Raw genomic sequence first — 25,673 nt, 5'->3', positions numbered from 1 at the left:
GAACTTTGTGTTTGCTGCCCCGCCCTGAGCTAGGGCCCGGGTGCGCTGGGAGCCTATGTACGCTGCCCTGACCTAGGGGTAGGCCCTAACCTGAGCTAATTTCCCCAGATCCCACCTGAAGCAAGGCTGGGCTTCTGGACTGTCACCTCTTGCCTACCTGAGGCAAGGTGGGAATCCCAGAACTATTGACTTGGGGGTTGCTGAGGCACCTGTGGCACTGGGGCGGAGTGGCCGCCCACTGACCCGGAGGGGAGGAACTGCTTCAGGAAGCCTAACCCAGCTGTATACGCTTATCGCTAAATTAGTCCCTATTATTGTGTACGTATAGGTGGGATTATTTTTTTCAGTGTGCATTACTTTTATCATCACTAAATTTAATTTGCCGTTTTATTGCCCAATCACTTAGTTTTGTGAGATCTTTTTGAAGCTCTTCACAGTCTGCTTTGTTCTTAACTGTCTTGAGTGGTGTCGTATCATCTACAAATTTTCCCACCTCACTGTGTACCCTCTTCTCCAGATCATTTATAACTAGTTTGAGTAGGATTGGTCCCAGTACAGACCCTTGGGGGACACCATGGTTTACCACTCTCCATTCCGAAAACTTACTATTTATTCCTACCCTTTGTTTCCTGTCTTTTAACCAGTTATCAGTCCATGAGAGAACCTTCCCTCTTATTCTATGACCACTTATTTTACTTAAAAGCCTTTGTTGAGAGACCTTGTCAAAGGCTTTCTGGACATCTAAGTACAGTATATCCACTGGATCCCTCTTGTCCACATGCTTATTGACCCTCTCATCCTCTCATAGAACTCAAGTAGATCAGAAAGGTATGATTTCCCTTTATAGACACCACATTGACTTTCCCTTAACAAATTATGTTCATCTATGTGTCTGACAATTTTATCGTTTACTATGGTTTCAACTGATTTGCCTGGTACTTACATTAGACTTCTCAGTCTGTAATTGCCAGGATCACCTCTAGAGCCATTTTAAAATATTGGTGTCACATTAGCTATCTTCCAGTCATTAGGTACAGAAGCTGATTTATAGAATAATTTACAAACCACAGTTAATAGTTCTGTAGTTTCACATTTAAGATCTTTCAAAACTCGCTAGTGAATGCCATATGGTCCCAGTGATTTGGTACTGTTAAGTTTATCAATTTGTTCCAAAATCTCCTCTAATGATATGTATGTACCCAGTCAACGTGAGGATAGTTGAAATCCCCCATTATTACTGAGGTTTTTATTTTGATAGCCTCTCTTATCTCACTTAGGATTTCATAGTCACTGTTTCTAACCTGGTCAAGTGGTTGGTAATATGTCCCCTCCTCCAAGATCCCTCACTCCTACCCTGACTCCTTCCATCCGAGCCCCATATCCCAAACTCTGCTTTGCTCTCCCTCTAACCCAGACCCATGAGTTGTATCAGTAATATATCCCTACTGCTTGCTATGGAATGACTGCTTAGAATCCAGGTTTGGCACAGTAGTATCCCATTTGTAAAAAGCCACAATACAATTGTTCTGATTATTTGATTTTCATGCCTGGGTTAAGACCATGCACATATGCAAAGAGAGGAATATGTGGAGGTGCGTTCAGCCATGGCCAAGTACATAAGAACATAAGAACATAAGAATGGCCATACTGGGTCAGACCAAAGGTCCATCAAGCCCAGCATCCCATCTGCCGACGGTGGCCAATGCCAGGTGCCCCAGAGAAGGAGAACAGAAGACAAGTGATTTATCTCCTGCCATCCATCTCCTGCCCTTGTTATGAAGGCTAGGGCACCATACTTTATCCCTGGCTAATAGCCATTTATGGACCTGACCTGCAAAAATTTATCAAGCTCTTTTTTAAACCCTAAGAGAGTCCTGGCCTTCACAGCCTCCTCGGGCAAGGAGTTCCACAGGTTGACTGTGCGCTGTGTGAAGAAAAATTTCCTTTTATTAGTTTTGAACCTACTACCCATCAATTTCATTTGGTGTCCCCTAGTTCTTGTATTATGGGAAAAGGTAAATAATTTTTCTATATTCACTTTCTCCACACCATTCATGATTTTATATACCTCTATCATATCGCCCCTCAATCGCCTCTTTTCCAAACTGAAAAGTCCCAGTCTCTCTAGCCTCTCCCCATATGGGACCCTTTCCAAGCCCCTAATCATCTTAGTCGCCCTTTTCTGAACCTTTTCTAATGCCAATATATCTTTTTTGAGGTGAGGAGACCACATCTGCACGCAGTACTCGAGATGTGGGCGTACCATAGTTTTATATAGGGGAAGTATGATATCTTTTGTCTTATTATCGATCCCTTTTTTAATAATTCCTAACATCCTATTTGCCTTACTAACTGCCGCTGCACACTGCGTGGATGTCTTCAGAGAACTATCCACTATAACTCCAAGATCCCTTTCCTGATCTGTCGTAGCTAAATTTGACCCCATCATGTAGTACGTGTAATTTGGGTTATTTTTTCCAACATGCATTACCTTACACTTACCCACATTAAATTTCATTTGCCATTTTGCTGCCCAATCACTCAGTTTGCTGAGATCTTTTTGTAGTTCTTCACAATCCCTTTTGGTTTTGACTGTCCTGAACAACTTGGTGTCATCTGCAAACTTTGCCACCTCACTGCTTACCTCATTTTCTAGATCATTGATGAACAAGTTGAACAGGATCGGTCCCAGGACTGAGCCCTGGGGAACACCACTAGTTACCCCCCTCCATTGTGAAAATTTACCATTTATTCCAACCCTTTGTTTTCTGTCTTTTAACCAATTCCCGATCCATGAAAGGACCTTTCCTCCTATCCCATGACCACCTAATTTACATAAAAGCCTTTGGTGTGGGACCGTGTCAAAGGCTTTCTGGAAATCTAGGTATATTATGTCCACTGGGTGCCCCTTGTCCGCATGTTTATTAACCCCTTCAAAGAATTCTAATAGATTAGACAGACACGACTTCCCTCTGCAGAAACCATGCTGACTTTTGCCCAACAATTCGTGCTCTTCTATGTGCCTTGCAATTTTACTCTTTACTAGTGTTTCTACTAATTTACCTGGTACTGATGTTAAACTTATCGGTCTATAATTGCCAGGATCTCCTCTAGAGCCTTTTTTAAATATTGGTGTTATATTGGCCGTCTTCCAGTCATTTGGTACCAAAGTGGATTTAAAGGATAGGTTACAAACCACTGTTAATAACTCCGCAATTTCACATTTGAGTTCTTTCAGAACCCTTGGGTGAATGCCATCTGGTCCTGGAGACTTGTTACTATTCAGCTTATCAATTAATTCCAAAACCTCCTCTAATGTCACTTCAATCTGAGTGAGTTCCTCAGATTTGTCGCCTAAAAAGGCTGGCTCAGATTTAGGAACCTCTGTATCATCTTCAGCCGTGAAGACTGAAGCAAAGAAATCATTTAATCGCTCCGCAATGGCACTGTCTTCCTTGATCGCTCCTTTTATATCTTTATCATCCAAGGGCCCCACTGCTTTTTTAGCAGGCTTCCTGCTTCTAATGTATTTAAAAAACATTTTACTATTGTTTTTTGAATTTTTGGCTAGCTGTTCCTCAAACTCTTTTTTGGCTTTTCTTACTACATTATGACAGTTAATTTGGGAGTGTTTATGTTCCTTTCTATTTTCCTCACTAGGATTTGACTTCCACTTTTTAAAAGCTGCCCTTTTCTCTCTCACTGCCTTTTTAACATGGCTGTTTAGCCATGGTGGTTCTTTGTTAGGTCTCTTACTGTGTTTTTTTATTTGGGGTATACATTTAAGTTGGGCCTCTAGTATGGTGTCTTTAAACAGTTTCCATGCAGCTTCCAGGGATTTTAGTTTAATTACTCTACCTTTTAGTTTCTGTTTAACTAGCTTCCTCATTTTAGTGTAATTCCCCTTTTTGAAATTAAATGCCAGAGTGTTTGACCGCTGCGGTGTTCTTCCCAACACAGGAATATTAAAAGTTATTATATTGTGGTCACTATTTCCAAGCGGTCCAGTAACAGTTACCTCTTGGACCAGATCCTGCGTTCCAGTCAAGACTAGATCGAGAATCGACTCTCCCCTTGTGGGTTCCTGTACTAGCTGCTCCAAGAAGCAGTCATTTAAGGCATCAAGAAATTTAATCTCTGAATCCCGTCCTGAGGTGACATGCACCCAATCAATATGGGGATAATTGAAATCTCCTATTATTACTGTGTTTTTTATTTTGATAGCCTCTCTAATCTCCCTTAACATTTCAGCATCACTATCACTGTCCTGGTTAGGTGGTCGGTAATATATTCCTAATGCCATATTCATATTAGAGGAATGAATTGTTATCCATAATGATTCTATGGAACATTTTGATTCCTTTAGGATTTTTACTTCATTTGATTCTATATTATCCTTCACATATAGTACCACTCCGCCACCCGCACGACCTGTTCTGTCTTTCCGATATAATTTATATCCCGGTATGATAGTGTCCCACTGATTGTCCTCATTCCACCATGTTTCTGAGATGCCTATTATGTCAACTTCCTCCTTTGATATGAGGTACTCCAGTTCACCCATCTTATTAGACAGACTCCTAGCATTAGTGTAAAAGCATGTTAGAAAACTACCACTATTTATATGTCCGCCTTTCACAGACGTGGTGGATTTTTTTATGCACGATTGTTTCACATCTGATCTTGCCCATATATTATTTCCCACGTTCCCTATCTGACTAACTTCTAGGGAATCCCTGTCTATGGAGCCTCGTGTAAGAGAAGTCTCCGTCCGATCCAGGTGCTCCCCCGCACCAATCGGCTTTCCCCCACCTCTTAGTTTAAAAACTGCTCTATGTCCTTTTTAATGTTTAATGCCAGCAGTCTGGATCCACCTTGATTTAGGTGGAGCCCATCCTTCCTGTATAGGCTCCCCCTACCCCAAAAGTGTCCCCAGTTCCTAATAAATCTAAACCCCTCTTCCCTACACCATCGTCTCATCCACGCATTGAGACTCTGAAGTTCTGCCTGTCTATCTGGCCCTGCGTGTGGAACTGGAAGCATTTCAGAGAATGCCACCAAAGATGTTCTGGATTTCAGTCTCTTTCCTAGTAACCTAAATTTGGCCTCCAGAACATCTCTTCTACCCTTCCCTATGTCATTGGTACCAACATGTACCACGACGACTGGCTCCTCCCCAGCACTGCCCATAAGTCTGTCTAGATGCCTCGAGAGATCCGCAACCTTCGCACCAGGCAGGCAAGTCACCATACGGTTCTCCCGGTCATCACAAACCCAACTATCTATATTTCTAATGATCGAATCCCCCACTACTAAAACCTGCTTCTTCCTAACAGCTGGCGCTCCCTCCCCCGGAGAAGTATCCTCGGCACGAGAGGATACAACATCACCCTCTGGAAGGAGGGTCCCAACTACGGGATGGTTTCCCTCTGCTCCCCTTGACTGCTCTCCTTCCCTGAGCCTTTCATCCTCCGTAACAGCCTCAGGACTGTCAGATTGGAGGTGGGACAGCCCTACTATGTCCCGGAAAGTCTCATCCACAAACACCTCTGCCTTCCTTAGCTCCTCCAGTTCAGCCACCCTGGCCTCCAAAGCACGCACTCGGTCTCTGAGGGCCAGGAGCTCCTTGCATCGAGCGCACACATACGCCACCCGCCCACAGGGTAGGTAGTCATACATACTGCACTCGACACAATAAACAGGATAGCCCCCACTCTGCTGCTGGGCTTCTGCCTCCATTTCCTACTCTAGTTATATATGAGGGTTAATTAAATGTTTCAGATAGAGGTTGTTATAAAGGATTTAGTTTAAGGGCAACAGAAGTAAGTCACTGGCTCCCTCCAAGCTCCCCCTCTAAACTCCCCTCTCCAAACTCCCTCCTGTTAGCACGCACCCTGGTTGCCAGCACCCGGTCGCAAAGCTCCCTGGTCGCTTACTAGCAGGTTTTAAGTGCTCGGCCTCCCTGATAGCTCCTCCCTCTGCCTACAGCTCAGCCAATCAGCACACGGTGTTTCAATTCAAACCTAATCAGCTTCCAACTGCCTGCCTGCCTGAGTACACGGCCTTTCAAAACAAACAAACACTCAGCTCAGCACTCCAAACAAACAAACTCCAAACAAACACACAAGCCCAAAACCTCCAAATATAAGCAGCCACTTACCCCAAGGTGCTTTAGTTTGCTCCTTCCTTCTCCTCCTCCAGGAGAGCCTCTCCAAACTCCCTCCTGTTAGCACGCACCCCGGTTGCAAAGCTCCCTGGTTGCTTACTAGCAGGGTTTAAGTGCTGGGCCTCCCTGATAGCTCCTCCCTCTGCCTACAGCTCAGCCAATCAGCACACGGTGTTTCAATTCAAACCTAATCAGCTTCCAACTGCCTGCCTGCCTGAGCACACGGCCCCAAGGTGCTTTAGTTTGCTCCTTCCTTCTCCTCCTCCAGGAGAGCCTCTCCAAACTCCCTCCTGTTAGCACACACCCCGGTTGCAAAAGCCTGAGAGCAGCCTGGTGTAACTTCATTCTAATTAGAAGGAAACTAATTAGGGAATTTGGAGGATGAAACTCTAGGGCAGCCAGGAGTCACCGAAGTGAGAAGCAGGAAAAAAAAAACCCCACCTGACTGATGTCGTCTCTGGGTGTATGGGAGCCATGGCTCTGGGCTCTGGGTGGGAGAGAGGATGTAGGAGCACGCTGGGAATTGGAGGGGTTGGGTGGGAGGGAGGGTGCAGGAATGGGTTGGGTGGGTGGTCTGGTCAGAAGTGGGATGTAGGAGGAGGCTGTGGGTGGGGGATCTGGGCTAGAGGGTGTGTGGGGGGGGAAGGAGTTCTAGATGGGAGCGGTTGCAGAACCAGTCTGGAGGTGGGGGTCTAGGTGAGAGGAAGGGTGCAGGGCAGTTTGGGATGTGGGGTCTGGAAGGGAGTGGTCAGAGTGGGGGTGAGGGATCTTGGATGAAGGGGGTGAGAGTGGTGGTCTGTGTGGGAGGAGTGAAGGAGGTGTCGGGGGGTGCAGGGTCTGGGTAATTGGGGTACACTTACCTTTGTATCACCCCCAGATGCACATTGTTCTGCACCTCCTCCCCAGTGCTCACAGGCACTGCCCTCCACTGCTCTTATTGGCCTGAATTCCAGCCTATCAGAACAGCAGTAGGAAGCCTCTGAGCAGACCATCCCTCCTTCCCGGTTGGAGGAACAGCAGCGAGCAGTAGTGGAACCCGGAGCTGCTTCCTGACCTGCTGGCTCTGGCCCACGGCAGAGCCCATGTCTGGATCCAGACCACGGCCTGCCTGATCTAGCCCGCAAGACTCAGAGCACTGCACCCTCCACCCTGCTGTGGGCCAGATCCCTTGGAGGGGAGCCCTGAGCTTCAGGGTGCAGATCTAGACAAGCCGTGGTCTGTATCTGGACCACAAGTTGGGGGTTTCTCACCCTGCAAGGTATGAGAATACTGCGATTCAACTAATCAGTTGACCTGGGCTTGCATATTTGCTGCTGTGTGGTTTCTGCAGTGTGTATGTACCCTAAAGATGCTGTGATGTGTACCAGAGAGGTTTGAGAGTTATCCCTAGTTTTCCGATTGGACTTCAGCTTCAATTGTTCTGGTCCTTCAATTTTTTCCTGGCCATTTCAGATGGATACAGTGTTTGTTTTCACTTCCTGTCTTAAATTGTGTGCAGCTTGAAAAGTTCCCACCCCAGGCGTGGGCTAAGTGATTCCTGAAAGTAGATTGTAGGACCTTTTTAAAAGTGTAATATATAAATCTGTTTTAGTGTATGTATCTGAAATACATGGGACCTTGAGCAAGTGGGAATTAATAGTGATCGGCACCCTCGTCTTATGTTAAATCCAACAAGTAGTGCAAGAGAATTGGTGTTATTCAGTAAAGCATTATGTATGACTTGTATTACCATGTCCCTTAGGAAGCTCAGTCATGGAACAGGACCTCATTATGCTGGGTGTTGTATGATCAAAAACACAAAAGGTCCCTGAGCCACAAAGCTTACTGTCTAACAATGGTTTCTATGTCACTGAGAGACTGTGAATTCTGGGAGATCTATTTGCTTTCAGGAATGAAGCTGTGTCATATATCTTGCATGTGGTTTTCAACAGGGGTAGAGAAATTAAATGAACGTCAACAAAATTGTTGCAGGTTCTCTGGACGTCAGAGTTGCTGGAAAATGGTGTGCGCTTCTCCAGAACGAGCCCAGATGGTGAGGAAGGTTATCCTGGGGAACTCAAAGTTTGGGTGACCTACACGCTCAGTGGTGGGGAACTAGCAATAAACTACCGAGCTCAAAGCAGCAGCACTACTCCCATTAGCCTGACAAACCATGCCTACTTCAATCTAGCAGGCCAGGTAAGTTACTCATCCTTGGTCCTTCTGTTTTGGAAGCTTGAATGAATTCCTCTCACTAAGCTAAATGCCTCGTATGTCTTTCAGCAGCAGGACAACTAAAACTTTAGTACATAGGACTGGGGAATAAGGTGGCAAGAGCCATGTGGAAGCAGGGGCAGGCTGAGGAAAGGCAGTGCTGGGGCTGCTAGTGGTGTGGGTGGTCTGAAAATCCCAGTACAAGAGGTTCAGGGATATACCATGCGCTGGGAAGCTAATTTAGCAGTAGGAGACGCTATGGTGACTCTTTCAGTGTGTTTGAGTTCCCAAACCAGCACAGAAGAGACTGCATACCCTACAGGACAGAGATCTGTGAGGTACAGGGCAGACTGGATGATCACCTGGTCCTTTCCAGCCTTAAATTCCCTGCCTCCGAGAGAAAATGAAGCTTGGAAGGATCCCCGCCATGCATGGCAAAACTGCTCTTTTCTACTTCCCATTAAAGCAAGGAGAAGCTCTGTGCAGGGTGACCATATCTCCCTCCCCCAGCCTCGGGGAAGCGGCAGAGAGGGAGCAGTCATGGCGCTCAACTGCCCCCCTTCCCCAAGCCTTGGGGAAGCAGCCAGGACAGAGCGGCTGCGGTGCTCCCCCCACCCTTCCCTGAGCCTCGGCGGAGGGGAAGTAGCTGACCTGCTGGCTCTGCGCAGCAAATATGGGACGATCGGTACCTTTTGTAAAATAGGTCGGGACGCCTGTTTGGCATCCAAAATATGGGACCATCGTGCTGAAAACAGGACAGGTGCTCACCCTAGTCCTGTGGTACGTTAGGTATTTTGGAGCATAAGCTTTCGTGGGCAAAGACCAGTTTCGTCAGATGCAGTGAAGCGGGTCTTTGCCCATGAAAGCTCATGCTCTGAAATATCTGTTAGTCTGTAAGGTGCCAAAGGGCTTCTCGTTTTTGCAGATCAAGGCTAACACGGCTACCCTTCTGATACTACTTCCCATTGTTTCTGGGCCAGTAGACCCAGAGCAATCCAACCACCTAGCAAAGTGTTATATAACTGCTGCTTCAATAATGCAAGTGCATACCAGTGTGAATAGGTACTTCACTTTGTACTGACAGCCCTTGGTCTGACCTCACTCTGCTTGTGCCTAGAGCCCAGCTGAGATCAGGCCCCCATATTAGGAGCTGTAGACAAATACAGTATAAGAGTCCTGACTTGCAGTCTAACTGGATAAGACAGAGAACAGCTAGAAGGAGGAAAAACCAAAGGCACAGAAAGTAGTATATTTATCTGAGGTCACCCAGCACGTTGATAGCAGACCTGGGAGCAGAGCACACGTTTCCTGAGTTCCCGTGCCCTGCTGTGTGGGCCATCCTGCTTCCTCAATTTCATTTATGTTCTTCGAGTTCTGTACCTGCGGGAGCGCCACGGTAGGAGTTGGGCTCACGCAGCGCCACGGCATGGAGACTTCTCCTGAGCGGTGTTGCGCGGGGCTGTGCATGTGCTAACCCAGCGCGCGCCGTTCGCGACACTAAAGATGGTGTGCACGGCTTTGCTCTCTCCTCAGTTCCTTCATCGCCGCCCTCGGCTGCAGACAGACAGCAGCTTTCTCCTGTCTCCTCAGACCTGTAATTAGAGCTCATACGGCATCGGGCAGGGGTCAGCCAGCAACTGGCGGCTCCGACTGCTTTCACCACTGACTCCTCTTGCGGCTCTGGAGGCTGCTACCGTTTAAACAAAGTGCGCAGTTAAAACGGAATGTAGTTGTCTTTGTTTAAGTGGCAGCAGCCTCTGGAGCTGCTGAGCAGTCAGCTGTGGTGGGGGGAAGCCAGCAGGGCAGGGAGCCGCCTGTGCACTCCCTATGGGGCAATTCAGCCTGCAGGAGAGCTGAGGGGAGGGGTGGCCGAGCCTGCTCCTGCCAGAGCTCCACAACCATGCTGAGAAGGAGGCAGCTGGGGGGTGGGGGAGGGAGCAGCAGTGGTGCATGGAGCTCATTGGCTGAGGCAGGTAAATCCTGGGGGTGCAGGCGGTGGGTCTGGGACTGAAGGGATTAAACCTGGGGATGGGAGGCAGTTAGGAGCTGAAGAGGTTAAACCTCAGGTTGGAATGGTGATTTGGGGCTGGAGGGGCTAAATCTGGGTGGGGGGTGCAGTTTGGGTCTGACAGGGTTAAACCTGGGGGTGGGGGCCAGTTAGGGGATAAAGGGGTTGGCGATTTGGGGCTGAAAGGTTTAAACCTGGGGATAGGGGGTTTGAGGGTTGAGGCAGGTAAAGCCTGGAGATGGGGGGAACAACTTTATAACTGGTATAAATCATAGACTGCTAGGACTGGAAGGGACCTTGAGAAGTCATCGAGTCCAGCCCCCTGCCCTCATGGCAGGACCAAGTACTGTCTAGACCATCCCTGACAGACACTTATCTAACCTGCTCTTAAAAATCTCCAGAGATGGAGATTCCACATCCTCCCCAGGCAATTCATGCCGGTGTTTGACCACCCTGACAGTTAGGAACTTTTTCCTAATGTCCAACCTAAACCTCCCTTGTTGCAGTTTAAGCCCATTGCCTCTTGTTCTCTCCTCAGAGGCCAAGGAAAACAAGTTTTCTCCCTCCTCCTTATGACACCCTTTTAGATACCTGAAAACTGCTTTCATGTCTCCCCCTTAATCTTTTTGCCAAACTAAACAAGCCCAATTCTTTCAGCCTTTCTTCATAGGTCATGTTCTCTAGACCTTTGATCATTCTTGTTGCTCTTTTCTGGACCCTTCCAATTTCTCCACATCTCTTTTGAAATGCTGTGCCCAGAACTGGACACAATACTCCAGCTGAGGCCTAACCAGCGCAGAGTAGAGCGGGAGAACGACTTCTCGTGTCTTGTTCACGACACACCTGTTAATGCATCCCAGAATCATGTTTGCTTTTTTTGCAACAGCATCACACTGTTGACTCATATTTAGCTTGTGGTCCACTATAACCCCTAGATCCTTTTCTGCCATACTCCTTCCTAGACAGTCTTTCCCCATTCTGTATGTGTGAAACTGATTGTTCCTTCCCAAGTGGAACACTTTGCATTTGTCTTTATTAAACTTCATCCTGTTTACCTCAGACCATTTCTCCAATTTGTCCAGATCATTTTGAATTTTGACCCTATGCTCCAAAGCAGTTGCAACCCCTCCTAGATGGGTATCATCTGCAAACTTAATAACCGTACTTTCTATGCCAATATCTAAATCGTTGATGAAGATATTGAACAGAACCAGTCCCAATACAGACCCCTGCGGAGCCCCACTTGTTACACTTTTCCAGCAGGATTGAGAACCGTTAATAAGTACTCTCTGAGTACGGTTATCCAGCCAGTTTTGCACCCACCTTATAGTAGCCCCATCTAAATTGTATTTGCCTAGTTTATTGATAAGAATATAATGTGAGACCATATCAAATGCCTTACTAAAATCTAGGTATACCACTTCTACCTCTTCTCCCTTATCCACAAGGCTCGTTATCCTATCAAAGAAAGCTATTGGATTGGTTTGACGTGATTTGTTCTTCACTAATCTGTGCTGGCTGTTCCCTATCAGCTTACCACTTTACAAGTGTTTGCAGGTGATTTCCTTAATTACTTGTTCCATTATCTTTCCTGACACAGAAGTTAAACTGACCAGTCTGTAGTTTCCTGGGTTATTCTTATTCCCCTTTTTATGGGCGGGCATTATATTTGCCTTTTTCCAGAAATCTCTCCTGTCTTCCATGATTTTCCAAAGACGATAGCTAATGGCTCAGATACCTCCTCTATCAGCTCCTTGAGTATTCTAGGATGCATTTCATCAGGCCCTGGTGACTTGCAGACATCTAACTTTTCTAAGTGATTTTTAACTTGTTCTTTTTTTATTTTATCTTCTAAACCAGGCGTGTCCAACCTGTGGCCCACGGGCCGCATGCGGCCCTCGACGGCTAGTAATGCGGCCCCACAAGATCGCAAACTTTTAACGTTATTATGTGATTTATATACATTAACTATATTATATATTTTGTACGCGGCCCAAGACTATCTTCACTCAATGAGGCCCAGGCAAGCCAAAAGGTTGGACACCCATGTTCTAAACCTACTCCTTTCCCACTAGCATTCACTATGTTAGGGATTCCTTCTTCAGACTTCTCAGTGAAGACCGAAACAAAGAAGTCATTAAGCATCTCTGCCATTTCCAAGTTTCCCGTTACTGTTTCTCCCTCCTCTCTGAGCAACAGGCCTACCCTGTCCCTGGTCTTCCTCTTTCTTTTAATGTATTTATAAAAAGTCGTCTTGTTTCCCTTTATGCCTGTAGCTAATTTGAGCTCATTTTGTGCTTTTGCCTATCTGGTCTTGCCCCTGCACTCCATGTTGTTTGCCTATATTCATCCTTTGTAATTTGTCCTAGTTTCCATTTTCTGTATGATTCCTTTTTTATTTTGAGATCATGCAAGATCTCCTGGTTAAGCCAAGGGGGTCTTTTGCCATATTTTCTATCTTTCCTATGCAGCGGGATAGCTTGCTTTTGGGCCCTTAGTAATGTCCCTTTTGAAAAACTGCCAACTCTCCTCCATTGTTTTTCCCCCTCAGTCTCGCTTCCCATGTGACCCTACCTACCAGCTCTCTGAGTTTACCAAAATCCGCCTTCCTGAAATCCATTGTCTCTATTTTGCTGTTCTCCCTTCTACACTTCCTTAAATTGTAAATTCTGTGATTTCATGATCACTTTCACCCAAGCTGCCTTCCACTTTCAGATTCTTGATGAGTTCCTCCCTATCATTGCATGTGTGCTGTTCTTAAACTAAGGGTGACAGACAGTACAGTTTGACTTCATTAAGAATTGTCTCGTGTTCAAATGCATTGCCACTCTTGAAGTATTGATTTTGTAACTGAATTTGAAAAAAATGGCTCTCATCGCTATTGTGGTTGCAGACGTCTGGCACGGGGTTATTAGTTCATAGTTTTTTTTCTCTTTTTAGACAGTTCTTGTTTATCATATACTTGCTTTAGAAAAAAGAGAAGAAAAACGAGAGAGGGAAATTCCCTCTTCTTGTCAGTTTCACTTCCCTGCAGGTAGTTCACTGACATAACCAAAAAGAAAAAGAAGAACAGAGAAATACGGAGGCAAAACAAAACTAAAGCAGTTCAAGAAAGAACATACAAATGTCTCTAACATTTGATTTAAAAAACAAACAAACAAACAACAAACAAACACAAAAAACAAACAAAAAAAACGGAAGTGCCTCGTCTGTCGGTTGCCTGCCCCAGATGGGCACTCTGAAGTTAGCAGTTTCTCTCTTGTCAGTTTCAACACTGTACACATTCCGCTGATGTGACCCATTTAAAAATAGAAAAAAAAAAAAAAGAGGGGGAGATAGAGCAAGACAGAGGCAATAAGAAAAACACAGAGCAGTCATTAGCACTAGAAATAAAAAATGCTCAAGGTACTGCATGTAAGAGCCGTAGTGCTAGAGATAGAGATACAGGCTACGACTAGAACTGCTCCCTTCTGATAAAACTTTTCAACCGTGCCAGACCCGCAGTTTAAAATGACGACGTCCTTTCTGTCAGGGACCCACTTGCCTCCTCACGGGAGAGCAGGCAGAGTGCAAGCCTTCCCCGTTCTACTCCCTGCCCAGGTGGACCACAAGGGGCAAGCTGGGCACATCAGGCCCACAGAAGCCCCAGCCTGTCTCTGGTTTTAAACTCAAAGCCATGCTTCAGATAAGTGGCTTCAACCCCCACAGCACCATCAAGGCTGGAAGGGGCCACGTGGTCATCACCAGTGCCGGCAGACCAAGTAGCGGCTGCCATGCCGAATGCTCAACCAGCACCAGCCGAAGCGGAGCTGGTGCCGGTGCCAGAGGAACATGCAGTGCTGCTCTCTCTCTCTCGCCCAGCACTGAGGGAGCAACGTCGAGCCCTGGTGCACTTCAGATCTCGCCGGCGGCACTACGGAAAGCCACAGCTAAAACGCACTGAGCTCCTGCAGGGAACCGTAGCTGCTATCTTGAGCCGTTGTTGGACCTGGAATTAAGGCACAGAATGTCCCTTCTGTCAAGGACTCCATTGCCTCCTCGCTGGGGACTAAGGCAAAGAACAACCCTTTCCCTGTCATGCTCCTGCCCAGGCTGAGCATGGCAGATGAACCGGAAACATCAGGCATACAAAAGCTCAAGCCTGCCTCCTGCACTAATCTTAAAAGCCACGCTTCAAATAAAGCGTCCCCAATGGCGCCAGCAATGCTAGAAGGGGTTGTGCAACCATCTCTGGCATCAGCAGACCAAGCTTTGGCTGCCATCCCAAATGTGCAAATGGCACCGGCTGAACTACAGCCATTACCGGTGCTGGAATAATGTGGGCACTAGCACTGCATGCGTTCCCTCGGATGGGTTCACATCCCACAAATGCTCTCAATGCAATAACCCCACTGCGCAAGCTAGGAAAAACGAGCTGCACTGAAGTGCTTTCTTTTGACAAGGCTCTTGAGCTGGTGCCAGATTCACAATTCAACTAGGACAGGGACTCCACTGGTTCCTCAGTGAGGACAGAAGCAAGGAGCACCTCTAGATTATGCTCACTATCCAGAGTGAGCATGGGAGATGAACCCGGCAGACTGGGGGGAAGAGAGAGAGAGAGAGAGAGAGAGGGGTCCTGTGGCACCTTATAGATTAACATCAGCTTTTGTGGGCAAAGACCCACTTCGTCAGATGCATGTAGCTGAGATTCCAGAGGCAGGTCTAATTATATAGGCTCATGGGGAAAAAAAAAGTAGTACCAGTCAAGAGGAAGGCCAGAACTGACAAGGTCAATTCAGTCAGGGAGGATGTGGCCCTCTTCCAGCAGCTCATGAGGAGGTGTGAACACAACGGCCATGTCTACACTAGCACAAATTCGAAATGGCCGTGCAATGGCTCTGAAATACATACTCAGCACCTCATTAGCATGCTGCCGGCTGCGGCTCTTCAAAATTGCCGCATTTTGCTCCTGTGTGGCTCGTCCAAATGGGGGGCTTTTTCGAAAGGACCCCGCCAACTTTGAAATCAGTAGATAGGAATAAGGGGATTTCAAAGTCGGTGAGGTCCTTTCGAAAAGGACCCCTGTCTGGATGAGCCATGTGGGAGTGAAACGTGGCAATTCTGAAGAGTGGTGGCTGGTGGAATGCTAATGAGGTGCTGAATATGCATTTCAGCGCCTCATTAGTAATCTTCAAAATGGCCATTTCGAAGGTATGTGCTAGTGTAGACGTAGCCCAAGAGAAGAGAAGCTGCTTTTGTAGTTGACCAGCCACTCCCAGTCTCTGTTCAGTCCTTCACTGATGGTGTCAAACTTGCAAAGGAAGTGTAGCTCTGCAGCTTCTCTTTGGAGTCTGTTTTTAAAAGTTTTTGTTGCAGGATGGCTACTTTTAAATCTGCTACTGAGTGTCCAGGGAGATTGATGTGTTCTCCTACAGGATTTTGTATGTTACCATTCCTGATATGATTTGTGTCCATTTTATTCTTTTACGTAGAGACTGTCCAGTCTGGCCAACGTGTATGGCAGAGGGGCATTGCTGGCATATGATGGCATCTATCACATTAGTAGATGTGCAAGTGAATGAGCCCCTGATGGTGTGGTTGATGTAGTTAGGTCCTGTGATGGTGTCACTGGTGCAGCTATGTGTCCAAACTCTCAACTAATTCCCTATCTTCCTGGTGACAAGAGAGCTATTCTCAAACTGTAGTCCAAGAATGCCACACAATGCCTCAAAACAGCATTGCAGATGGCAGTAGGCTCTGCTAATACAACAGCCAGAGCCTCAGCCATTGGTATGACAAGATCCTCATGGCTGTAGACTGCAAGCGTCCCAAGAGAACGCCACATAAAAGTGGAGGATTTACCCTATGATGGCTCTTTGCAACAAATATGGATGAGATCGTTTATTTCAGCAAAGACACAGGAAGTACAAATGCAGTTGGTATTGTTTTGAGAGTAAGCAAATGCCACAAACTGCTGGGTGATGCCTTCCTTCTCTCCTGTATGCCTTTCCACCCATTCTTTTGCTAGCCAGAATCCTCAGGAAAATCCAGACGGAGAACAGGTCATTCTCATAGCTCCAATGTAACCGAGTCAGATCTGAATCACCTAACTCTTTCAGAAAAAGGGTGCCATGTTTCACCCCAGACCTCATACACTACATCTGATGGCCTGGTATCTTTGTGGCTCTCATAGAAACACCACTACTTACAGCAAGTGAGAGATGTGCTGTTACAGAACATGAGAAACAACACGCAATACTTACCTCTCTAAGTATCGCTTTTCATCCTGATGCTCTGAGAGGGGCATACAACCCACAAAAGCCCTGCTGCATATGATTCTTAAACACATTCTTTGCCTAAAAGATACTCACCTATCACTGTCTTCACTCTGAATCCACCTTTTGGCGATCACAGCCTTCCATGCCCCTGTGGAAGGGTTCTTGGTGTTCACTCACCCAATTGCTAAAAGGTTTCCAAAGGCTTACAAAACATCATCCCTCCTCACAAACCTATACTTCCACCTTGGGACTGGGAATTTGTCCTTCATACCTTGATGGGACCACCATTTGAGTCGATGGCCACATGTTCCTTGGCCATGTTAACAATGAAAACACTTTTTAGTGGTGATAACATCTGTTTGAAGGCTGAGCAAGATAGCTGCTTGGACCGACTCTCCATCATATACAACCTTCCACAAACACAGTGGTATTACGACCCCATCCTGATTTTCTATCAAAAGCGTGCTCTCAGTTCCATATCAATGAACGTATAATCCTACCTACCTTCTGCCCTAAACCACACGCTTCCCGTGGGGAGACCAAATTGCACACTTTGGATGTCAGGAGGGCTATAGACAGGACACAGTCCTGTAGAAAATCACAAGGATTATTTTATCCATTGAAGAAAGATCAAAGGGATTGCCTTCATCACCCCAACATATATCGAGACTCATATTACATACATAGTGCAATGCTAGCGTACTTGAAACAAGCCATTCCGAGTATTTCTGAAGACACCTTCCATGAGATCAGTAGCAACATCTATGGCCTCCCTAAAGGGAGTACCTTGACGGGACATATGTCGTGCAGCTACATGGTCCTCTGAGCACATGTTCATGGAACACTGTGCAGTAGTCTCCTTTGCAGGCGAAGATAGGGCAGTAGCTAAGACAGTACTACCCCCAATAGATACACCGAATCATAACCCTCCGCCCAAACAAGGGGCTACTGCTCTACAGCAATCTACCATGGAACACCCCCGGGGACAGCACTCAGAGAAGAAAGAGAAGTTACTCACCACATGCAGTAATGATGCTTCTTTGAGATGCGTCTCCTCGTGGTTGCTCCACATCCCACCCGCCTCCCCTCTACTCAGTGCAATAGGCACAGTGAGGGCATCAGTGAAGTAACAGAGGAGAGAGTGGGGTGCTGTACACTATCTTTAGTGGTGCGAGTGGTGTGTGCTGGGTTAGTGCATGTGCAGCCCCACTCAGTGCTGAGGTGCTAGGCGAGCTCAACACCTACCATGGAGCATCACAGGGACACACGTCTGGCAGGGGAGTAACTTCTCTAGGAGGCATGAAGGGAAAAGTGGAGAAAATAATTCTCCCAAGTACCGCTGTGTACAGAGGATTGCACCTGACAGCCTTGTTACACTCCCTTACGTTTAGATACCAACGATCTTTGGAACATGTTAGAGACATTTGAGAATACCTGTGTAATTTAATTACACTCATCCCTCGTTAAACAAGCACTTTACTTACGTGTACTCGCTAAAATGAGGGACACACATACTGACCTTTATTCGCTAGACAAGTGAACTCCCCCTGCTAATACGAGCCTTCCCCTCCTCCCTGCAGACCCAACCCGCTACAGCCTGAACCCTCTGCCAGCTCCGCGACGCCAACCCGCTACAGCCTGAACCCTCTTCCAGCTCCACGACCCCAACCCAAGTCCCGCAGACTCAACCCGCTGCAGCCTGAACCCTCTGCCAGCTCCACGGCCCCAACCCACAGCAGCCTGAACCCCCACTGCCGGTCCTCAGACTCAACCTGCCGCAGCCTGAACCCCCTTGCAGCCCTGCAGACTCAGCCTGCTGCAGCCTGAACTCCCTGCCAGCTCCGTGGCCCCAACCCGCCTCAGCCTGAGTCCCTCACCCTCCCTGCAGACCCAACCCACTGCAGCCTTAACACCCCCGCCTGCCCCACGGACCCAACCTGCCGCTGCCTGAAACCCTGTCAGCCCTGCAGACCCAACCCACAGCAGCAGCCTGAACCCTTTTCCAGCTCTGCGGCCCCAACCCGCTGCAGTGTTAACACCCCCGCCCACCCCACGAACCCAACCTGCTGCAGCCTTAACACCCCGCCTGCCCCACGGACCCAACCTGCCACTGCCTAAAACCCCACCAGCCCTGCAGACCCAACCTGCAGCAGCCTCCTGAGCCCCCTGTCCCAGCTCCACGGCCCCAACCCGCTGCAACTTTAACACCCCTCTGGCTCCATGGCCCCAACCTGCCGCAGCCTTCACACCCCCGCCTGCCCCACGGACCCAACCTGCCGCAGCCTTCACACCCCCGCCTGCCCCACGGACCCAACCTGCCGCAGCCTTCACACCCCCACCTGCCCCACGGACCCAACCTACCACCAGCTTTTAACCCTCCCTCCTGCTCATGGCCCCAACCTACCCCCAGACGTTAGCCCTTCCCACACCCCAACCCAAGGTTCACGTACCTTTCAGAAGCAGCGGCACATGCTGCCGCTCGCTCACTGAGTTGTGAGCACTTGGAGCGAATCAGAGACTCACATGTATTTTAAGGGGAATTTAGTGCCCTTCTTAGGAGTTTTCACCTATGAGCAGAAATCCGGGGACCAGTTGTGCTCGTTTAGCGAGGGATGAGTGTATATCAATGCCATTGTTTTAACAGCTACAGTGTAATCATCAGTGTATATTTGGTTAATAAGGCAAGTAAAGCAGTGTAATTAGTAGCATCATCACTTTGTGTGGAACAAACTAACACCTGCAGTGTGTGTGTGTCCCCTTCTGTGTGAGAAGTTGTTGCCCTATTTAGAAGGTGACACGTCTGGAAGGGCTAAGGGCTCCTGTTTCGCTCGGGATGAGGAGGATGCAGGTTGCTGTTTGCTTCAGTGGAGGCAGGATCAGACTCATATTTACAAAGAATCCCTACCTACCACAAGAGGAGAAAACCTCCTTTTACCAGCCCAGAAGGACTTTTCCCCTCTAGAACAAAGACTTTCGGCGACAGCATGCAACATTTGTGACCCTGAGACCCTTTTCTGGTCTCTCTTAGTGCCAAAATGGCTCATAGCCTTTGTTAGACTATGCTTTAGTTTACTTTTTATGATGATTTGCAAAAGCTTATCTAGGCACTTTGGATTTTTTTTTTAGTTTTTTATTACTAAAAAGATGTTATTTATGTACTAAAATGTAACAGGTGATTGGTAAAACCTAGACAGAATGCGCTTTATTTGTCTATGAAAGATAGCCAGGCACTTACAGAATTTGGGGGAGGGTGTAAGACATGAAAAGTGAATTGAACTTGTGCCACTATAGCCGTGTCTACACGTGCACGCTACTTTGAAGTAGCGGCACTAACTTTGAAATAGCGCCCGTCACGGCTACACGTGTTGGGCGCTATTTCGAAGTTGAAATCGACGTTAGGCGGTGAGACGTCGAAGTTGCTAACCCCATGAGGGGATGGGAATAGCGCCCTACTTCGAAGTTGAACGTCGAAGTAGGGCACGTGTAGACGATCTGCGTCCCGCAACATCGAAATAGCGGGGTCCGCCATGGTGGCCATCAGCTGAGGGGTTGAGAGATGCTCTCTCCAGCCCCTGTGGGGCTCTGTGGTCACCGTGTGCAGCAGCCCTTAGCCCAGGGCTTCTGGCTGCTGCTGCGGCAGCTGGGGATCCATGCTGCATGCACAGGGTCTGCAACCAGTTGTCGGCTCTGTGGATCTTGTGTTGTTTAGTGCAACTGTGTCTGGGAGGGGCCCTTTAAAGGAGCGGCTTGCTGTTGAGTCCACCCTGTGACCCTGTCTGCAGCTGTGCCTGGCACCCTTATTTCGATGTGTGCTACTTTGGCGTGTAGACGTTCCCTCGCAGCGCCTATTTCGACGTGGTGCTGCCCAACATCAATGTTGAACGTCGACGTTGCCAGCCCTGGAGGACGTGTAGACGTTATTCATTGAAATAGCCTATTTTGATGTCGCTACATCGAAATAAGCTATTCGATGTACGCTTCACGTGTAGACGTAGCTTATGAAACCCAGATGGTGCTGATTTTCTTACAGACAGGCACCGGGCAATAATCATTAGCAATATCAGTGATAGAAAACGATGTTGCTTCGGGATTTTCAGATTGAATGGGGTAAGGCATTGTGGATACAACAGCTGCACAAGCTAGAGTTACTCAGTTTAATTTTGGATAATAAATAGTGAGACACTGGTTGGTTTTGTACTGGCAAAATTAGAAGAATTGTACAAATGAAGTGCACTTATGGATGATTTTTATTGCAGCAAAGTTTTAATTGTCTTAACACTATGAGGATTTGGAAAAGAATAGTGCTTTTGTAAGAGGATTTTTAGAATTTTAACTGTTCCTCTTTTTCTTTTTACACTTATGCTTGTGTTTAGCAAAATCATTACATGTTTAGCCACTAATGCCTGCATATTAGCTTTTTTTTTTTTTTTTGTAATTGCACTGTTTTTAGGATCCAAACACAGAACAAAAAGACTGTCCTTGCCCCAGAAGCTTTCAGTCAAAGACCCAGATCCACAAACAAAAACAACCCTCCCCCGAAAGAGTGAGAGTTAGAATTATTGAGATACTTGAGTCCAATACAAGTGGCACCTTCTGTCCAGTGACATCTCTCATCCGGCAGTACCACAGATGTTGCTGGACCAGACAGCACCCGGACAAGAGAGTTCCAGCTGCTGGACTGTAGAGGAGCCTGTGGGGAGCCAGGTTGAGGAGCCCCACCACAGGGATTCCATCTGGGATTAGGGAACCCCACAGTAGGAATCCCAGCCACGCTGGGAGCCAGCAGAGAGCCCGGCTGGGACATCGAGCCCTTCCAGCAGCTCTGCAACCATGGGGACCCAGGCCAGGGCTAAGGGAACCCCCCAACCCTTGGTGGGTAGCTGGCTGGGGCATAAAGCCCTGCTGGCAGCCCCACAGTGGCAGGGCTCCCAGATGGGATCAGGGGTGTCCAGCAGTCCCACAGTGGGGATCCTCACTGGCAGCTGCGGGGACCTTGGCCAGGGTGGGGGAGCCTGACAACCCTGCAGGGGTGCTCTGCAGGAGTGGAGCCCCGCTTCTAGGCCTGACCTCCTCTTGTCCTGCAAATCCCCTCATTCAGGATCACTCAGGTCCCAAGGGTGCTGGATGAGGGAGGTACAACCTGCACTATTTTCCCTCTGTGCGCTAGGCAGAGTGAAATACAATAAGGAAGCGCAGGACAGGCAGACAGAGGGGAGTGCTGTGGGTATGGAATTCACTGTTGGCAAGCTTTCCAGTTTATCCACTGAATTGGTACACACACGCTGTCATCCTGACAAGTCTTATGTTCGTGGGTGTGTATAGAGGATTGATTAAGACCCAATTGTATTGAGTAGTGGAGAGTGATTAAAGCCTTGGGATTATGTTGTAAGTGTAAACATCTCTTTCATTGTCTCCTAGGGATCACGTGATATCTACGACCATGAGTTCTCCATACAAGCAGATTCTTATTTGCCTGTGGATGACACCCAGATCCCTACTGGTTGGTGACTTTGAGAATTGTATTTGTGAGTGAGGGATGGCTTTGAGGCAGGGAAAGTCATTCTTAAATATAAGTTTAGTCTCTAATTCCATTATACTCATGGTTTGAGCCTTCTGTTAACAAACAGTATAATGTGACATGAAAGGGAGTCCAAAGTCAAATGACAGCAGTTTTCCTTGTGTGAGGCTGCTCAGAGTTTGCACAGAACTGGCCCTTGTCTTATCTAAACGTAGTTGGAGAATGATTCTCTAAGTCCTGGAGTGATTGGCCGCTTTGGGCCTTTAGCTCCCATTATGGTGCTGATATCTGCTCTGTGGTTAACCGAGGTTGCACTGGATGAACCTGAAGTTTGGCCCTAATTTAAAATTTCCCCAAAAGCTGCATGTGTCTCCAAATTGAGAGGTTATACGTGAGCCTCGTCTGAGATGCTTCCATCAGATTTGAAGAGATGAGACAAAGGGTGATGAATTCTAAGGGGATCAGTGACATTCTAAAAGTCTAACAGTTTTTTCTATGTACCACACAGGAGAGGCACTGTAACCTCATGTGGGTGCCAGCTAGTTAGTCCTATGTCATCTGCACAGACATACTAGTATCTAATGAGCTCCTGTACCTAGACTGTGCAAAGAGCACTTGGTGAGGTAACACATCGTCCTCTTTTGTTTGAGATGTGGACATGAAACAGATTACACTGCCATGTGTGCTGAAATGGACGTTTTCCATATACCATGTACCCTTCTTGCTTCTACTATGTTTGTAGACTGTTTTCTTGTTACCCTTCATGTCTCTAGCTAGTTTGAGCTTATTTTGTGTTTTGACCTTTCTAATTTTTCCTGTACACACTTGTGTTATTTGTTTTATATTCATCCTTCATGATTTGACCTAATTTTCACTTTTTAAAGTACTCCTTTTTGATTTTTAGATCATTCAGGATCTCCTGGTTATGCCAGAGTGGTCTTTTATCATACTTTCTATTTTTTCTATGCAGTGGAATAATTTGCTCTTGTGTCCTTAATAATTTCTCTTTAAAAAACTGCCTGCTGTGTCCAATTGTTTTTCCTCTTAGTCATGCTTCCCATGGGACCATAGCTACCAAAGCTACCAACTTCCTGATTTTGCTGAAGACTGCCTTCTTGAAATTCCATTGTCTCTATTTTGCTGTTTTCCTTCCTACTGTTCTTTAGAATCATGAACTCAGTCATTCCATCATCACTCTAACCCAAGCTGCCTTTCACTTTCAAATTCTCAACCAGTTCCTTCCTATTTATTAAAATCAAATCTAGAACAGCCTCTTTCCTAGGTGCTTTTTCCACTTTCTGAAATAAAAAACTGTCTCCCTTACAGTCTAAGAACTTATTGGCTGTTTTATGTCCTGCTGTGCTACTTTCCCAACAGCTGTATGGATAGTTAAGTCCACCATCACCACCCGGTCCTGTTCCTCCAGTTCTGTGATTCTGTGTACAGCAGAAGAAAGGCAAATCGTTTCGGTGAGGTTTTTCCATGAGTGCAAGTCGCGCTGTTCCAAGGCTTCTCCGTCAGTCTGCTGTTTTCAGTGAAGTTGTGCTGAAGTGAATTGTGCTTGACCCAGGTCCCATGTTTCTAGGCTTTAAGGTTTCCTTTACAAGCGTAAATGTCCGGCTTGAGTGTAAGCCCTGCTGCAGCTTTCACCTGTGTGGGTACACCCATTGCTGGTGCACAGAGAGGCCTGAGTAGGGCACACCACTCCCCTGGCTGTGGTTAGTAGCATGGAGAAGGGAGGAAGAATTGCAAAGGCCCTGGCTGTGTTGTCCTGGCTCCTTGCTCATCTTGATTGAAGAAGAGGGAGTTAAATGCTATGGGTCCGTGCGAACTTTGCTTGAGACCAGCTGAGGTTATACCTAGAGCACTCTTACTGCAACACCTGCTCCCACAGCTGGCCCTACACCCTCCTCCCACCCAGCAATAGAGACTGCTTCCCGAGGCCTAAGATGAGGTTCAGAAGATACCTAGCCCCCAAATCCCCCTAGACAGGAACCAAAGATACCAGTGGTACTGGTAGTACTCCAGTGTCTCCCTAGGAGAGCCTAGTGCTGTGTGTGGGTGTGGAGGAGCAGAGGGGAAGCCTCTGCCCAGCCAGTGACGAGCTATCCGTTCTGGGTGGGGGAAGCAGAAGAGTGATGGATTTGTGGAGTGGTGGTGGAAGAAACCAGAGAATGATTTCGTGGAGGGGGCACAGAGTGCTTGTGCTGGGCACATGGGGGCTGAATGAGGAAAAGTTGGAGTGTCTCATCTGTGGGGAGGGGCGAGCAGTGATGGAATGACAGGGTGGCATGGTTGTGATGTGCAGGAGGGAGGGAGTGTCTGGTGTGAACTGCATGCAAGAGAATGAGACAGACACACACTTTATGCCAAACTATATCCTCCTCTGTCCACCCAAGGTTCTGTCAGGTGTGCGCATGTATGTGTGTGTCCTCCTGTCCACACTGGGATCTGATGAGGGTGCATGTGTGTGGGTTTTCCCCCGCTGCTCACGCATGGGTGTGATGGGCGTGTTTTTCCTTCTGTCCACAGAAGGTTCTGATGCGTGTGTCCCTCTGTCCACCCACACCGAAGAGTGCCTCTGTGTGTCTGTCCAGAAGGGTGTGTGTGTAGCTGCATGAGTATGTGCAGTGGGAGTGCTGTGTGTGTTGGTGTTTCTGGTAAGCCTCGGCTAGCAGAATTCTGCTGGCACTGGTAAGTTTTATTACCTTGATGTTTTTTGCAAGTCTGCGTCATCTGCTTTCTGGCTCTGCTACGGGCAAGACCCATTGGCTTGCACCTGAGGGCGGGTTATGAGTAGATCTACGTGAACCTCCATTATTACTCCTTCTGCATCTCCTCTGGAACGAGGACCCAGCTCAGCAATAGACTGAATGTGGGCACATCTGTGTTCCTCGGGGCTTCAGCACACACAGTGGCATTGACTTCAGAGGGACTGATGACATGCCTAGAGTTATGTCCATGCTGAGTACACAGTACTTACCTTGCTGAATTGGGACTTCAATCATATATTTCAGTGGATGCTCATGTTTTCTTAAGCAACGTCTGCTCTTGAAAGTTAGCAGTTCCCCACTTGGTTACATATGCTTTTAAGTGAACCTGGACTTGATTTTCCTGTTTTCTGCATGTATTTGACGTTAACATTTTGGATAGATGAATACATTAAGGCAAAAAATTGGCTGGATAGTCTGTGCTTTGTGGGGGTGGTGGAGGTAAGGTAGATTTTCCAAACCTTTTTGTGCGTGTGGCTTTTTTTCTTTTTAAGCACAAGTAGACACCTGAAGAAAACAATTTCTCATTTCAAAGAGACTCTTCCTCCACTCTGCTGTATTGTATTCTGATTGTTCTCTATTTAGATTGGATTGAAAGCCACAAAGATGCATGATTTGTAAGAAAGAGTGAGCATCTGCAAAGAAAAACTAGTGCAGAGCAACTGATGAGTTCAAAGTGAGTAGATCCGAAAGAGCAGGGCAGTTGGTAGCGAGGTGAGGCTGTAACTGCTGTGAGAAGGGAAACATCCCCAAACAGAGA

At 47.3% G+C, this 25,673-nt stretch overlaps 1 protein-coding gene across 1 annotated transcript in view; it reads left to right on the top strand.

Moving 5' to 3' along the window:
* Positions 1-25,673, top strand: part of GALM (galactose mutarotase) — an 80,564-nt gene that overhangs the window by 33,639 nt on the left and 21,252 nt on the right. Inside the window, exons 3-4 of the mRNA XM_074989200.1 lie at positions 8,138-8,344; positions 22,043-22,124. Of these exons, the coding sequence (XP_074845301.1) occupies positions 8,138-8,344; positions 22,043-22,124 (289 nt within the window). The remainder of the gene's footprint in view (positions 1-8,137; positions 8,345-22,042; positions 22,125-25,673) is intronic.

Source organism: Carettochelys insculpta, chromosome 3 (assembly GCF_033958435.1).
Source record: "Carettochelys insculpta isolate YL-2023 chromosome 3, ASM3395843v1, whole genome shotgun sequence".
Taxonomy (NCBI): domain Eukaryota; kingdom Metazoa; phylum Chordata; order Testudines; family Carettochelyidae; genus Carettochelys; species Carettochelys insculpta.
The sequence above is the reverse complement of the archived record's forward strand: the minus strand, read 5'-3'. Positions and strand labels throughout refer to the sequence as shown.